At 48.0% G+C, this 17418-nt stretch overlaps 1 protein-coding gene across 2 annotated transcripts in view; it reads left to right on the forward strand.

Annotated features, from left to right (window-relative positions):
* The window catches only part of RASA3 (RAS p21 protein activator 3), a 1503746-nt gene that overhangs the window by 1413652 nt on the left and 72676 nt on the right, over positions 1-17418 (forward strand). For both annotated transcript variants that reach the window (XM_069637121.1, XM_069637122.1), the window contains exon 19: positions 10102-10208. In XM_069637121.1, coding sequence (XP_069493222.1) covers positions 10102-10208 — 107 coding nt within the window. The remainder of the gene's footprint in view (positions 1-10101; positions 10209-17418) is intronic.

Consider the following 17418-nt stretch of genomic DNA (forward strand, 5'->3'; position numbering starts at 1 on the left):
CCCTCGCCGCCTTTCGAGGCGGTGGTGTCGGAGGGGCCCCGTGGCACGGGTTTTGCCCCTGGAAAGGCTCTGGCAAAGGTCAGGCACTGCTTTGGTCCCCAGAGGTCTTCCTCTCCCCGCCTGGAGTACATTTCTGAGGGTGATGAAGGCTCTGATGGCGGCTTGGTTCGGGTTACGGTTCCCGATGAACTTATCTCGGGCCATAGCCAGTTTGATGACCTGCGGCAGTCGCTGCATGATGCCAGTGGACTGGACACCTCTCCGGAGGTGGAGTTTTGTAGGCCGGAGCCTGGCACTCATGCCGATTCTTCATATTGGCGCCTTATGTCTCGGGTCACTGAGTACTTGGGTTGGTCAGCTCCCCCAGGGGAGTTTGTTCAGGATGATCTCACGGACATCCTTGATCTCAGTCCCCCCACTGACCCGGTTTTGCCTTTTCATATGGCTCTGCAGAGAAGGGTGGCGGCTGCTTGGACTGCTCCGGAGAGTCTCCCGGCAGTGGGCAAGTCTTTGTCGCGAAAATACCATCCAACCAGTAGCGACCCCTGCTACTTGTCTAGGCACCCCACTCCGGAGAGTTTGGTGGTGCAGGCGGCTACGGCCCCGGCTAAGCAGGCGTCTTATCCTACCATCCCTCCGGATAGGGACGACAAACGTTTTGACGGCTGGGCGAAGAAAGTGTTTTCTTCGGGGGGTATGGCGCTTCAGGCAGCCAACTCCATATGTGTCTTTTCTCGTTTCACACACACTCTGTGGAACTGTGTTGCATTAGCGGCTGAACATATTCCCGAAGGGGACGAACGGGATGGTTTCCTTGCTATGGTTCAGGATGGCAAGGATGCCATGTGTGAGGCCGTTCAGTCGGGTTTGGACTTGGCGGTTTGTGTCAGCCGGTCCATAGCGGCGAGCCCCGTAATGCGCAGGTTTGCGTGGTTGCGGAAGTCTGGGTTCGCTCCTGATGTGCAGTCCCGGCTCCTCAACATGCCCTTTGACGGTGAACACCTTTTTGGCAGCAAGGCTGACGAGAGCCTTGAGAGGTTGCAGACCTCCAAAGCTGCAGCAAAGTCGTTGGGCGCTGCAGTTCACCAACCTCCGCCTTTTCGTCCTAGGGGACAGCAATGGAGGGGCGGTTCCTTTCGCTATTACTCGTCCTTCAGTAAAGCGAGGGGAGCTAGCAGTCAAAGAGGCCATCGTAAGAGTGCCAGAGGTGGAAATAAAGGTACTCGAGGTGCCAAGGCCGCTCTGGGTAAGGCCGCAGCCGCTACCACTCATTCATGAGGCCAGGTCCCATGGTTCGCCGGTTGGGGGAAGGCTTGTAGAGTGGCAAACCATTACTTTGGATGTGTGGGTTCTGGAGATCATAACCCACGGCTACTGTCTTCCTTTTCGGCAGAGGCCTCATGACAATCCACCAGGGAGCCTCTCTTTGAAGAGTCCGGATCCGCTCCTTGCGCAGGAAATTCAAGCCCTGTTGGAGAAAGGCGCCATAGAACTGGTGCCTTTAGCGGAGAGGAACAAGAGATGGTATTCCCCTTATTTTTTGATATCGAAGAAAGACGGGGGATTGAGACCCATCATGGACTTGCGCGGTTTGAACAAACTCCTCAGGAAGGACAAGTTCAAGATGGTGACTCTTTCTTAAGTCCTCCAGGCCCTTCAACTTCAGGACTGGTTGGTGTCTCTCGACCTCAAGGATGCTTACTTCCATGTGCCGATCCATCCCAAGCACAAGAAGTACCTGAGGTTCGCGGTTGGCGACTCGCACTATCAGTTTCGGGTCCTGCCATTCGGATTGACCTCCGCCCTGAGGGTTTTCACCAAGCTCATGGTGGTGGTGGCAGCGCATCTCAGGAAAGGGGGGGATTCACGTCTACCCCTACCTGGACGATTTGTTGATCAGGGGGAGCTCTCCCGAGCAAGTCCTGGATCATCTGTCCATCACCTGCCACTCCCTTCACAGGCTGGGCTTCTCCCTCAATTTAAAGAAGTCCCATTTGACACCAACGCAGCGGCTCCAGTACATCGGAGCAGTGCTTGACACGTCCCTGGGGAAGTGTTTTCCTCCTCAGGTGAGGGCTCTTCACATTCAGCAGATGGTGCACAAGTTACATTTTGCCCAGGATCTCCCAGCGTCCGAGTTCTTGAGACTGCTCGGCCTCATGGCATCCTGCATTCTTCTGGTGCCAGAGGCTCGTCTGCGGATGAGATCTTTGCAGTGGGCACTCCGGCAGGCTGTCGGACCCTGTTCAGGTGCTGCCCTCGGTGGCCTGGGACCTTCTGTGGTGGGCCGTCGAGGGCAATCTGATGAAGGGGGGCCCATTTTGGCTGCCGTGGCCGGAGGTGACGATCGTGACGGACGCATCCCTCAATGCCAACGAGTTGACAGTCAGCGGTCGTTGGTCTCCGTCGGAGTCCAGACTCCATATCAATCTGTTGGAGCTGAGGGCCGTCAGGCTAGCCCTGAAGGCTTTTCTGCCGACTGTGCGCAGTGTCCTGATTCTAACGGACAACACAGTGGCCATGCACTACCTCAACAAAAAGGGGGGGGCAGGGTCACTTCCGCTGTGCAGGGCGGCGATGCAGCTCGAATTCTGGGCCATCCAGCAGGAGGTGTCGATCTCGGCTGTTAATCTGGCCGGAGACGACAATGAGACGGACGCTCTGAACAGGCATAGCTCGATCTCTCACGAGTGGGAGCTGGCTCAGGAGATTCTCCTGGAGATCTTCGCCCTTTGGGGGACCCCTCAAGTGGATCTCTTCGCCTCCAGTGTCAACCGGAAGTGCAAAAGGTTTTGCTCGTGGGAATTTCCTCCGAAAGGAGCCTTAGGAGACGCGTTCGTGGTGGAGTGGTCATTCCCACTGCTGTACGCGTTTCCTCCAGTCCCCGTCATCCCGCAAGTGCTGCGGAGGTTACGGAGGTTCGGTTCCCAGATGATCCTCATTGCTCCGGCGTGGGCCCGGAGGACGTGGTACCCGGACCTTCTTGACTTGTCCATCTGCCCTCCATGTCGTCTTCCCTACCGAGACGATCTGCTCTCACGGGAGGGGGTTCAGGTTCTCCATCCAGATTTCAGATCCCTAAATCTTCACGCTTGGCTTCTGAAAGGTTGAAGTATAAGGATTGGGACCTCCCTGAAGGTGTGATGGAGGTGTTGCTCTCGGCCAGGCGGCCGGCAACTAAGTCTCTGTACCGTTGCCGTTGGAGAAAGTTCTGCGACTGGTGCAGAGTTCAGAATTTTGATCCTTTTGAATGTGACATTCCCATGGTTCTGTCTTTTTTTTTTTTTTTTTGACCCACAGGGGCTTGCAAGTGGGGACCATTAAAGGTTACCTGGCGGCGCTGTCCATATTTAAGCACTCGTCTGAAGAGTGTTCCTATTTTAAAATTCCTTTAATTTCGCAGTTTTTGAAAGGGCTCACTAATGTGTTCCCTCCGTCGCCTTTTCTGGTGCCAGGTTGGGATTTGAACCTTGTTCTTAAGTTTCTTATGGGTGCTCCATTTGAGCCTTTACATTCTTGCCCTTTGAGGCTGTTAACTCTGAAAACTGTGTTTTTGGTTGTGGTTACTTCCGCTCGCAGAGTGAGTGAGTTACAGGCACTTTCAGTTAAGCCACCCTTCACTGTGTTTCATAAGGACAGGGTTGTCCTTAGAGTTCGTCCTTCTTTTCTTCCGAAGGTGGTTTCGGAATTTCATTTGAGCCAGAAGGTTGTTCTTCCGGCGTTCTATCCTCCTCCACATCCTGGTAAGGAAGAGGAGAGGCTCTATAGGCTTGATCCTAGGAGAGCGTTGAGCTTTTATATTTTGCGCATGTCCCGGGTCAGAGTGGACGATCAACTTTTCATTGGTTACGCTGGAAAGCGTTTGGGACAAGCTGTAACGAAACAGACTTTGTCTCGTTGGATTATTTTAGCTATCTCCGAGTGTTACCGCTTGGCGGGTAAGGATCCTCCGGCTGGCTTGCGGGCCATTCTACCAGGGGAGTGGCTGCGTCTACTGCTCTGCAGAGGGGAGTTCCTAGTCGTCACATCTGTGATGCAGCCATCTGGGCTTCAGTACATACTTTTGTATGTCACTACTCCCTCGATTCCATCGGAGAGCAGGATCTGGCCTTTGGCAAGGCAGTTCTCTATTCCGCAATTTGATTGGGCATGCTAAGTTTGTATTCTAAATTCTTTCCCACCTCCTTGCTTGGTACTGCTTTGGGAGTCTGTCATAGATATGGAATACGTCAGAGGACCCAATCCCCTCGAAGAACAAGTTACTTTCTTACCTGGTAACGTTCTTTCGATGGGATGGTCCTACTTATCACATCGGGTGACGTCGGCCGTCGCAGGAGGTCCTCGGGGACGGCGCATCGACGTCATTGACGCAGGACGCAGACGCCAAAGATTTTCCGAAGCAGCACAGCTGTGGACATTACCTGTCATAGATATGGAATACGTCGTCGGACCATCCCATCGAAAGAACGTTACCAGGTAAGAAAGTAACTTGTTCATTTATATTAAATAAGAGGAGATGAGGAAGATCCTTGGTGTACTTTGCAGTCTTGTGGTAGAAGATCAGAGGTGAACTATCCCAGTCGCACCTGTTGCTGGCGATCTTATAGAAATTGTTGAACTATTTGATGACCTATTCTGTCGCATTGCCCACCTCCCTAAGCCACCTCAGCAAGACAGTGATGTACCGTGTCAAATGCCGCTGAGAGATCCAGCATTCAAAGTAGTGACAGCTCATCCTGATCTGCAACCCAGAGTTGCTCATCCCAAACTGCCACTAAAGCGGTCTCTGTGCCCAATCCCGGACGGAATCGAGATTGACAGACAGTGTCCAGTAATACATCCTTCTCCACATATTACTGTAACTAGACAGTAATTATTTTCTCTAGGATTTTTCCCGGTCATGGCCACAAGGGAAGCCTTACCATACAAATTGAAAGACAAGAGCCAAATGAAAGGTCTAGAACCGAAGCCTAAGATAAAGGAGCCGTGGAGGCCTACAGGTTCATCTCGGAAACAGGAAGAAGACTGAAGAAGAGTCAAGACTGTAATACTTGTAAGAACCTTGCCAGGGGAACACTTTATGTGCTGATTTGTAGACTAGGGCTAGACATTTGTAGAATAGGGTTGTATTAACTGTTAAGTCAGAATCTGGGCTCTGACAATTGGTTATGGTTTGAAGAGTTTTATTTTTGTTTAAAATCATATTCCCCTAACTCTACAAGTCTATGTCCTAGTCCAGGGATCCCCAACGTGTAGCTCGGGAGCAACATGTTGCTCGCGGCACCCTAAATTGTTGCTCGCCAGTTGCTCTGGGCCATTGTGTGGAGGACTAGAAGGAGGTGCTGAATGGATGAGACCTCAGTAGCACTGTAGTCAGTACAGAGTCCTGGACTGTGCAAGAATGTTGGCCAATGAGCCGCTGTGTTTCCAGCTGGCTTTTTTTTATACATGCAAGATTTGTGTTTGGTGCCACCATGCACATAATTTTACAGTAAATGTTCTTACTAGTTATGGTAGTCTCATTGCTAAAACCCTGTCATCTCCAGTTACTTTGCCCAGCTGATAAATGTATTAATGAGTACATTATTTGAACCATGTTTGTGTCATGGAGAAAATTGGCCTATTCCGTTCCTTGGTACAGCTAGTATGAGCATAGTGGACAAGGAGGTGGTATGCATACCCAACTTTCCTTTATTGAATAATGTGCATGCACACTTTCTGTACAAGTGAGGTTTGTGTTTGATGCCACCATATTTATCGACAACATTCATTTTGGTGTCACCTGTATTTATATTACATAGTGTCCTAGTGGAAAAATGGTAATTGTTTGATACTGTGCCCATCTGGCACACGGTTAATGGGCAGATACGGTAAATGCATGCCCACATTTTTCATAATTAATTTTCCCTGTATTCCAATCCAATTAAGTTATTGTTAACTTAAGGCAATTTTTTATGCCATTTTGAAACTATAAATCTGACCAGCAGTGTACACACCCCTCATTAAATCATGGTTCAGTTTTCTTTTTGAGATTCTACATTCTGCATCGAACCATGGTGCATCCCTTTCTATAACCTGGAGCTCCTGAACTTGGGGGCATGGTTTGCCAATAGCTCTGTAATGGATAGTTTCTCCTAAAGACTCAAACAAACTCACGCTTTCCTTTGTGGCCTCTGAACTGTACAACAGTTTTAAGAGAATATCTTTATTTCTTGTGAATTAGTAATTCTTTCCAATGCCTCCTTTTCGAGCGTAGGCATCGCCAACCAGCCGCTCTGGCTGTCAGATATCTTCTTCGTGGTGCCTACCCTGGCCATTGGAAAATGAACTCCAGAGGATTGTGTTTACTCTTTATTCAATAAGAAATGTAACATTTCATAACATTCCTGAAGAAAAAAAACATCCACAATACAGTCATCAATGACTGTGGAACAGTATTGCTGATCTCGTATGCTTAGGAATGCACCATTTGCCATTAAAGATCCCATAAATTCCTAGGCAGAATCTCAGTAGACCTGAAAAATCAGTGCCCCGTTTGTGGCCCTTTTTACTGTCCATACATTTGCACTAATATTTTGCTCAGGAACCTGAAACCCCTGGTAATGTTTACTTACTCCTACTCTATTTTTGAACAGCTGAACTGGTCCTATATGTCTAAAAATGTACTACTGACCACTCAATCTCCTCAACATTTCTTGTAAATCACTAAACGTCAAATGAAGTTAAAGGCCTTCCACATTTCCTTGACTAGAATAACACGTGGTCTAGATAACTATTAAGTACTGCAAATTAAATGTTCTATACACAGTTTTAACTTTGTTACATTTCTAATTTGTGTTGCAAACAATTTGTCCGCCAACTGTGCGCCGATATGTTCCGTCGAAAAATTGATGTTGCTCACCATTTAATTTGATATGCCAATTTTGCTCATTGCACACAAAAGTTTGGGGACCCCTGTCCTAGTCTATTATAATGGAACGTCAAAAAGGTGCTAGTAAACATGTTGTAAATTTACAAAAAAAAGTAATCTTTCCGGAATCCTACTCTTACCTATTCAATTTCCCTATTAACTAAAATAAAAGAAACAAAAAACATGGAAAGACTTTGTGGTCATATCCACTAGAATGGGTGGCTGCTGGCTTCTAACCCTAACCCTCTGAGAAAAAGGTTTTTGCTCATAGTTGCATTCAGGATAATCAGTTATTGGCGTGATGGAACGTTATCAAGGTTTTCCAGTCCAGGTCTCTGCGTTTCTTCCCGCTCGTGGATTCTCTTTCTTCCTCCCCACTCTGTCTCCCACTCAGTTCTTCTTCTCACTCTGAGGTGGTCTCCCCCCCCCCCCCCCGTTTTGAGATTTGCCAAGTCATTTTTTTCCCCTTGTAGAATACTCTCTGGCTTTCCTCCTTCCAACTCTGGTTTATCAGTCCCTCCCCACTGTGGGGGTTTTCTGTTTCTCACTCCCCACGCTGAGGCCCTCTTTTTGTTTTCCTCTCTCCCCACTTAAGGGTTATTTCCATCTCTCCTAGCTGTGGGCTCTTCCCACTCCCCACTGTGGTGCTTCCTTCTTTCACCCCACTCTGGGGTTGGCCTCTCTCTCTCTATCCCCGCTCTGGGCTTGGTCACCTTCTCTATTCCTTCTTGTGGGCTTATCAGTGCTCTCCTCACACCTGGGCCTGTCACAGTCTCTTTTCCCACACTGTGCCCCTTGGTTCTTTCACCACACCGGCCATCTCCCTGTCTCATTTCCCCACTTCTAGACCTTTTGGGGTTTCCCCCACCTCAGGGTGTCGGTCATTCCACCTTCTACAGCTTTCCCCCCCCCCTCCTGGGCTTTCTCCTTCTTTCCCCGCTCTGGGGCTTGTTTCTCTATCCTTCACCACTCTAGGGTTTCTGGGTCTTTCTCCCACACCGGGTCTTGTCTCTCAGATGTTTCTACCCACCGCTGGTGCCTCTGTAGCCACAGCGTACCTGTATCTGATGAGCAGCGCTCCCTGAGAGGACTATATAGGCCATCTCCCTCTCGTCTTGCCACAGAGCTGCTTGTGCAACTGCTCATTTGGGCTCTGCAGCGGTGGATGTCTACTGCGGGTTCCCACTGGTTTTGGTGCGGGAGCTTGTGTGGTTCCTCCGCTCGATTCGCCACACCCCACAGCTCTGGTTTCTTCCCTGCCGGGCCATGTTGCACTATCCTATTGTGGATCTCTGGGTGTGACACCACGTTTGGTGTTCTATCTGAGCCTTTCCCTTTGCAATTGTGTAATTAAACTCTGTGAATATTTCTCCCTGATTTCTTATTCGCCTGACGTGCCTCCAGGCGGCTGGTCTTTCTCCCAGTCTGTTTTCCCTTTGTCTGTGGTGGTGTAGGAAGCTGGATTGGTGTGCTCAGTTTTCGTAGCGGTTTTCCATAAAGAGGATAAAAAGAAGTTTGGGTCAGTAGCCAGGTCTGCCATGTCAAAAAGGGTATACATGAATATTTCAACTGCCAGCCACTGTTAAATGGTTCTCACACCTTACACCGCATTAGTCTCTGAGGGGAAATGATGGTGATTTAAGTTCTTTAGATTTTCCCTGTCCGCTAAGGGGCAGTCACCTGCAGAGGGATTCTTCTTACCCTGTCCCCTCGGGGTGTTAAGCGTAGCAGGCTCGTCTCCCTGGCACCAAGGGGGGGTGACTCCCCCTTGTGCAGAGGCGACCAACTCCCTGGATTAGTCACAGAATGTTTTTGGCTAAGAATTTTAACATTTACCTTTAAAGCATAGGGAAAACCAAGAACGTGCTAAGGATATGTTCAGATTTTCCTGTTGGCCATTGGCTTGGATATTGCTTTCCCAAAAGGGTGTCCCAGCATGGAAAAGTACTGAAGACTAGATTTATAAACCTTGATTTGCTGAAAACATTGCCACCAGTGTCTGAAATACCAGGAGAATTCCATGTTGTGCTGCACCAACCCTGGCTGACTCTGTTTTTCCGAGTGCCTTTAGTCCAACCCCTTCCTGGAAAATAATACCACTTTGAGCTAAAACATCTGTCTTGCAGCTTGTCATTGCTCGGCCTTCAAAAAAAAAGCCCATAGATGTATCTGTTGATCTAGGCGGACCAACTGCACACCTCTGCCATCTTTCTACAAGGACTTTGGAAGTGTATTCTGTGCCTGCCTTGGTGACTGCCTGAAAGAGATCATCAGACCTTGGTTTGGATCGTCAATCTTCTCTGCCTATTAGCCTGCTGATTTTTCAGTTGCCATCCTATAATAGCCCAATGTTTTCCCCCACATAATTTAAAAACCTAATTAGTTTGGTATATATGATTATCTTGTTCTGGCAGAACTGTTTTAAATGCTTTCCTTTTGTCTTATTATCGTGCCAACCCCATTAATACACCCATTTTACTTTCAGGCTTTCTTCCGAGGGAATGTATGCCTCTTGCTAGTCTCTCTGCTTTTTGTTAACTAACATGCATTTGAAGCATCCTCCATTCTATAAAACGAACCCTTGGCCAAACTTTGACTGGGTCTCTTGCTAATAATATTCCTACTCTATCCGTATTTACCGCAATGCATTCTTGCCTGCCTGCTTGCTAGCAATTAAGCAGCCAATGTTTTGGCATTCCCTACTTTGTTCGACTTACAAAGTGGTTGGATCACAGTTTGCCGAAAAATCCGGATGGTGGGTTGCTTTGGTTGTGTGGAAAGGGGGGTGAGAAGGTGGGTGAAGTGGAGTACGTGGGTCTCCACTGTATGTTGCATTAACAAAAATCTGTTTTTTAAAAAAAAGTAGCAAAATGTGATTCGAGCAATTGATCCAATGTTTTTTCCTGAATCCATGACATCAATGTTCCATCTTCACAGTAATCCCAAACTTCATTGGCTCTTGTAATGAAGCATGGCTTTAAATGTAGACCATTGAACTCAGACGTGTGGCCGCCCTCATAATATTACATGGGCATCACAGTACATCATTGTGTAGAGTGCTCCTCTCCCAAAGGACCTGTATTTGAGTAACTGTCATTAAAGCGCAGAACGTTGTTGTTCTTGTGTTGGTATTTTATGAGTGATGGTTGAACCCTGCTGGCATTTACTGTTCCATGTCTCCTGTAACACAGCTTTATGATCAAACGAGCGCAAGGAAGGAAGCGGTTTGGCATGAAAAATTTCAAGAAGCGGTGGTTTCGTCTCACGAACCATGAATTTACCTATCAGAAAAGCAAAGGTAATTAAAAGAAAAATTGAAAAAATAAGTTAGCAATTTTTTTTCTTCAATTCATAATAGTTTGTTATAGTCGTTGTCTTACCCGTGTAGGCAGTGTCCGTCCACCCTCCATTTACCCACTGCATTATGGGAAAGGACATTTCACTGCACTTTACCACGTTACTTTATGGGCGGTAAAAGGCTAGGGTGTAGAAAGATGGGCATTATTGGGGTGATTGAGTAAAGTGGGGTGGCTGGACCTTGGAATATGCAGTGAAATTGCCGGCGCATAGAAATGCCATGATTTCTTATGTGCTTATTGCAGTTGTTCCTGTTTTACTAAAATTGGAAGTGGATACCTGTGATTTCCTCCTGCATGCGTGCCCACCCCAGAGCTGCTGGGCAAAGGTGCTTTTGCACCGTCAGCCTTGGGGGCGGGGCCCGGGCACTATGGAAATACACCAGGAATGAGTTTCCGTGAACCAGTGTGAGATTTTCATCCATAGAGAGGCTCTACTTAAACTCGCAACCCCATGCAAGAATGTGCAGCTGGGTGTTCACATCAATTGCAGTATATAGATAAGACCATATACAAGCAATGTTATTGAGAAAATGCATGTAAAGAGGGCATGCTGATTATTCACAAGTCCTAGCCGTCAAGTGATTAATAATCGGAAACATACAAATAGAAATATGCAACTGGTGTTTCCAGAAAGAGAAAACAATATTTCAAGTATATTTGCTTATGTTTAACAATACCGTATTCATTATAATTGTTCTTTTGTAACGCGCTTAATACCAGCGTGTGGATCCCAAGTTGTGTTGCACTGCGTGGTCTTGCTTCGAAGTCAAACGCGCTGCCCCTGGGCTATCCTTCCGCGCCTGGACATGTGATATCCGGATAGGGTGACCAGACGTCGTTGTTTTGGCGGGATGGTCCCAGCATTTTCCTCTTGGACCCGCCATCCTGAGAGGTTTTTTTTCCATTTCAAAACCGCGTCCCCGGATTTGAGGGACGGGTGAATGAATACAGGTCAGCTTGCGATATGCGCAGGGCTTTAAGTGGGGTAAGAAATCGAGGGGGCGTTGGCTTGTCGGAGGGTCGTGGCCTGAAAACTAGGCAAACGTAGGGTATGCACACAAATATATATAAAAGTTATATATTTGTGTGCGTACCTTACTATGGTGTGTGTACTATGCAAGCCATCTATGTTTAGAAAAGATGGCTTGCACAGTACACACACCATAGTAAGGTACGCACACAAATATATAACATTTATATATATTTGTGTGCATACCCTACGGTTTGCCTAGTTTTCAGGCCAATTTTTTTAAACATTTCGGGTTTATAAAAGATGGCCTTGAAAGTACACATTTCAAGCCATCTTCTATAAACCTCGAAATATGTCGATGAATCCCCAGGTTCGCCGAGGGTTAAAGACGCCTCGGCGACCTGGGGAAACAAACGGACAGTAACTGCCTCTGGTGACCTCTCGCGCGAGGGGTCACCAGATGCAGTTACTATGACTGACGGAAGTGGCAGCCAGGCACAGCGTCGCTGTGGTTGGCTACCACTTCTGTCAGATCGCCTGACTTCATGGCAGGCGCCTCTCAGCCGCGACGGGATAATGCATCCTGCCATTGTTGCGGGCGGTGGGACGGGGCCCCGGCAGGGCCCCGCTCAGCCCCACTTTTTGGAGACTGCCGGGGCCCGGCCCCGGCCCCCTTTAAGCACTGGATATGCGTATAAAAAAGCCTGTTCATGTTAGTGTTACATACGCAGTACGGCTGGGGGTGTGGGGGGGGGGGGGGGGGCGGCTTTGGGGCATCACCGCCTCCTTGTGCTGAGGCATTGCCAGTTCTAATAACTGAGGGCACAGTGCCTGCTGCTTGAGCCGGTGATTGAACCCAGCTCTGGCTCGCACTAATTGTTTTATATAATTGTGTGCAATCCACGGATCCTTGTTCGTGTGGAGCGAGCCCTCGTGTATGTTCCAATTAAAAGCGGAACACATGTTTTTTTATTCTTGATGCACAGATTATTTTTAAAAAGCGATCTCTCCTGACGTGGTTTGAAATTAATATTCTTTCAAAGCATTATCCAGCGTTTTGTTCTTTTAATTCAATGAATCGTCCGGGACTTTATAGTTGTTTCCTTATCAAACAGTCTGAAAGACTCAATCACCATACATTTGAAAGCTGTTACATTCTGATTGAATTCACGTGTGTAACCACATGTTCGTGTGCTAGGGTGACCAGACGTCCTGGAATCGGGCCCTCTGGTCCTTGTAGTTCCGGCGTATAGTTTATATGCATATATGCTTCTTTTTCCAGCCACCATTCCACGCTGTCGCCTCGTTAACTCCGCCCGTCGCGATTTTGCGAGGATAAGTGCGTTGGTTTCTCTTTTCAAATGTTTCACGGAGGAGTTTCCTCCTCCGCCCCCATAATAATCAGCCACCCCAAGCAGAATTCCAGCTCCCTATGGAGCCCTAAAAGCCAGACTCGCTTTTCAGATGCTATTTTTCTAAAATCCCTTTCGGTGGCACTTTACTGTTTGGGACAAGGTTGTTGGTTGCCACTGCTGGAGCTTAACACGGGAGAGCAATGCTTGATCTGTGCGCTCACTCATTCTAAAACACGAACTACCTTTTTAAAATGCTTTCATTATTTGAGCAGCACATTGCAAGCTGCATATTAACCCTCTCCAGCCCCACACTACAAGCCAAAATGTACATTGAGTATATGTACTAACTGACAATGGCGTGCATTTGACAGAGCAAGCAACAGACCAGGTATTAAAGGGGATGAGAATGCAGCTAAGTATGTATCATAAAGAATAGAATACCCCCTTTTTTTTTCTTCGAGGTCCTCATCCGTTCAGATATGGGTAAATCGTCACTTTCAGAATTGCCCTTTTACTCAGTCGTCAAGAATAGTCTTGACAACATGTGCACACGCCTGACTCTGTTGACCTGTTTCGCTGTGAAAGGAAAAAGGTCATCTTAGGTGCACATTACTTACACATGCTTGTCTTACCGCCTCGAGAGCGGTCGACAATTCTTTATACTTCTCCACCCTGAGGTGGGTCCTGGAAGAGAAAGCACAAAAACAGGTTATACAAATGAATGTTACTCACTCCTCGTCTTCGTCATCCTCCAGCCCATTGATGATGCGGCCTCTGACGATAGGGTCCGGATCTGCTCGCAAATGTCCCTGTCACAAATGCTTTCGTGGATGGCCCCAGTCTTCCACTGGTCCGGCGCTGCCGCCTCCAGCTGGAATTCTCATACAAAACGCTCTGCTTCTGCGTAGTACCAGGGGGCTGTCCAGTTGTAAGGGATCCTGGCGTCCCACACCACCCATCCCAGCCTTCGCCAGACCGGGAGTAGGAAGAAGCAGGCCATCAGGAAACCCACATTACTTTCATCACTGCTCCTCAACGTGAGCCTCACGCAGTTGCAGGTGAAGAAGCCTCTCAGCATGGTAGGGATGTCCGGCACCCCCTTCCCACCTTTGTCATGTGTCTTATACATGGTGACTTTCTTTACTCTATTCATCTTGCAGTTCCAGATGAAGTAGAATACCAACCTCATGATGGTTTTTGCGGTTGCCCTCGGCACTGGCCAGACCTGGGCAAGATACTGCAGAACCGGTAGAACATCGTTCATCAGGGCCAGCGTCTTCGCCTCTACGCTCAGCCTCTGCAGGCTCAACAGCCCCAACTTTTGCTTAATTTTTGCCAAGTGCTATTTCCACGACCTTGTCGCTGCCCCTTCGTAGCCGTACCACACACCCAGGATATTCATGTGGACCTGTCTAATGGGGAAGGGCAGAGCGTCGTACTTTGGGTTCCAGTCCCCGAAGAGCATGGCCTCCGACTTCGTGCAGTTTATCCTGGCTCCTGGTGCCTTGCCGAAGTTCTTGCAGGTCCTTACGAGGGCCTTTACTGAGCACCGGTCTGTGCAGAAGACAGTAATATTGTCCGTGCACCTGCCCTACTCTATGGTGCAGTTAGTCACCCCCCCATCAGGATGGCCCTGGAGTTAACAAGCAGCAGCCTCAGGTTTCGAAGACTTCTAACCGTTCATTCTTGGTCGGGGGGCATACACATTGATCAGTCGTACTGGTTCGCCTACCCATGAGTAGTCGACAGACAGCACATGCTCGGTCACTGATTCAACCGTGAAATGCTTCCCTTCACAAGAATGGCCACATCCGAGGACTTGCAGTCGTTCCCTCCTGACCAGAAGGAAGGCCCGCGACTCCACTCCACCTGGAGTTGTTTGTACGACCGGTCATATGGTATTCGACACTCTTGGGCGAAGCACACATCGCAGTTCTGCAGTGGTCGAAGTGTACGAAAAGAAGTAGTGGAACTATGTTCCCTGCTGGCCGGCACCCACTCTGCACAAACTCCATCATCACGGCCCCTCCCACACACACTGCACACCACCAAACACTTGCACCTGCTGTTTAAGGAAACGTTCAGTGCAATGCACTGAAAGGGCAAGTTTCAACTTCTTCCTACACTTTTTTATTTTAAAATGAAACCATTCCGGAACGGTTTCTTTTTAATATAAAAGTATAGGAGCTGTAAAAGGTAATTTAAAAAAGTAGAGGAACACCGCTCCCGACCGCTCCCGCTCAGTTCGACCACTTCAGTTCTGAGCTGCCAGAAAGCTTACTGTGCTTGCCCGTCAGGTCCGATCCTTCAAGCTTCTAAAATACCCCTACTGCACTTAAGGAGGATATTTCAAGGAACCTTTGCACTCGTTCCTATATTTGGCCATTAAACTCCTTGTTGACTTGCAATATCCTTATAACGTATGGTTGGAGGCACTTTAACACACACCTACTTACAATAATTGTGTTTGCATTTCCTTGCACTGCCCAGTGCTTAACCTCGTTAACTACACATGCACCGTTTGTGGCTTCTTTTTATTTGTTCGGGAAGTGCAGCGGGGCAAATTTGTGTGCGCTTCCTGGTGAAGCCCACGCAGCAGCTGCTGGAAATCCCTGTTTTTTTAGATGTAGGCCATGCTGATTGACAGTGAACCGGCAGACCCTGGGTGAACTTGGGCTACTGTTTTCAGTAAACTCCCTGAACCGTGCTGGATTTTCCACAGGAGCTGCCGCTGGCTGGGCAGAAATGCTAGACCGTCTCGTGTACAATGCTAAGGACCAGGATTTTACAAGGCAAATAATGTCGTGGTGACCACAATTACAGATCATTTGATCTTTTTTTTTATGTTGGTGCAAGAGCGACATCATGTGGTGTACCGAACAATTTGTGATTTATTCATGTGTCGCCTCTTGGGTTTCAGGCCAACATGGATTTTCGCTTATTCAAGGAAGGCGGGGGTCTATACTTTACCCCTCTCTACACGTTCAACAGGCTTCATGCAGGTAATTCCTTAATATCAGGAATGGATGGTTTTTTATTCATGTAAAATTCATGATCTACAAAAAGGACTCTGCCTTATTTTAGTTTGTTTTCAAGATGTAGTTAAAGTAGATAATACTAATTTAGCATTTATATAGCGCTACGAACCCTGGGGCATCTGAGCGCTGCTTATTATTACCCACGTGTGGTGCTCATTTATTGACCTCGGAAGGATGAAAGGCTGAGTTTGGCCCTGCAGGGATTCGAGCCTGCGCCAGCAGACTCTGCACAGATGTCAAAGCGAGCACTCTACTGGCTGTGCTCTCGTACCGGCTACTGTCCAATACTGATATCCATTATTTAACTGCCTGTTTATTACTTGGCACATCATTATAGACCGTGTCTTTCTTTAACTCTTGTGTGTGTAATTTGTATATATGTCACACACCACACTTTCTCCAGTCTTAGGCCCTCATTATGTGGTTGCCAGTAGGCCTCTGATAGTACTGGCGGTCTACTGGCAACCTCCGCTTACCTTTTCCACCACCCGATATCGTGGTAATATTGGGGTATTACGGGCGGCAGCGGAACGGTAAAACTCCACGAGAAGGGAACACTGAAACCCTGGCACCGTTTGTAACGGTGCCAGGGCTTCAGTGAATAATCTGCTGGTAGGGGTCTGAACTACCGGCAAGTTAGGCCTGCCGATAGTTCTCAGCCCCTACCAGCAGACTCTGAGTGACCCAGTCTGAAAAAGGTGCCGGTAACCGTTGTTACCGGCCCTTTTATCCGGGCCGGGTCACTCGTAATTAGGGCGTAGTCTTGCCAAGCCTGTTGATGTAAGCATGAATCGTGCGTGCTTGACTCGAGCTAAATGCTTCACACGATCTGACGTATGTTTGGCCTTGCTCGATACATTCCAAAGTCTATTTACTGCATCTAGTCCATTGTTTGGCAAGTTAAACATCCTGGATCCAGTGTAATCTGCTCTTAGTCGTCTTGTAGGCCTCAAAGCCTCCATAGATGTTCGGAGTGAGACTGCTCTCATCTGCCTGGCTGCTGCTAACTGCGCGGGTACCTGAGGTCTTTGTGAAGGACTCAGAATCGACTTCTAAGTGCTACACATACAGCCCATTACATGCTTTGCTTCAAAGCTCAGATTCTTTAGTAACATGTCATGTTTCATTAACCTATCGTCTTTAAACACGCTGAGCAGAAAATCCAGGCTTGCCCTTACAAAACTTGCCATTTAGTTTGCACTTAAAAGCAGATGCAGAAAGTGAATGCTTGCATCCTCGCGCTTAAACACATCACTACTTACAGTGCTTTAAGTGGCCTGGGCGAGCCGGGCCCAGGCCCCGGCAGTCTCCTAAAAGTGGGGCTGAGCTGGGGCCCTGCGGTGGCCACCGGTCCCACCACAACATTGGCGGGACACATTATCCCGCTGCAGATGCACCGCCATTAAGTCAGGCAAGCTAACAGAAGTGCCAGCCAGCCACAGAGTCGCGGTAGCAGGCTGGCACTTCTATCAGTCTCTGTAAATTGAGGGGTCACCAGAGGAAGTTACTATCCCTTTGTTTCCCCAGGTCGCCGAGACGCCTTTAACCCTCAGCGAACCTGGGGATTCCTTGACATATTTCGAGGTTATTCTAAGATGGCTTGAAAAGTACACAATTCAATCCATCTTTTATAAGGCTTTGCCGATGGACAAAGACTTCTCTGGCTTTGTCCGTCAGAGCTTTATAAAAGATGTATTGAATTGTGTACTTTTCAAGCCATCTTTCATAAACCTAGAAATGTTTAAAAAAAGATGGCTTGAAAAGTACACAAACCATAAGGTATGCA

This window comes from Ambystoma mexicanum, chromosome 7p (genome assembly GCF_040938575.1).
Source record: "Ambystoma mexicanum isolate Mex_15411 chromosome 7p, UKY_AmexF1_1, whole genome shotgun sequence".
Classification (NCBI taxonomy): Eukaryota; Metazoa; Chordata; class Amphibia; order Caudata; family Ambystomatidae; genus Ambystoma; species Ambystoma mexicanum.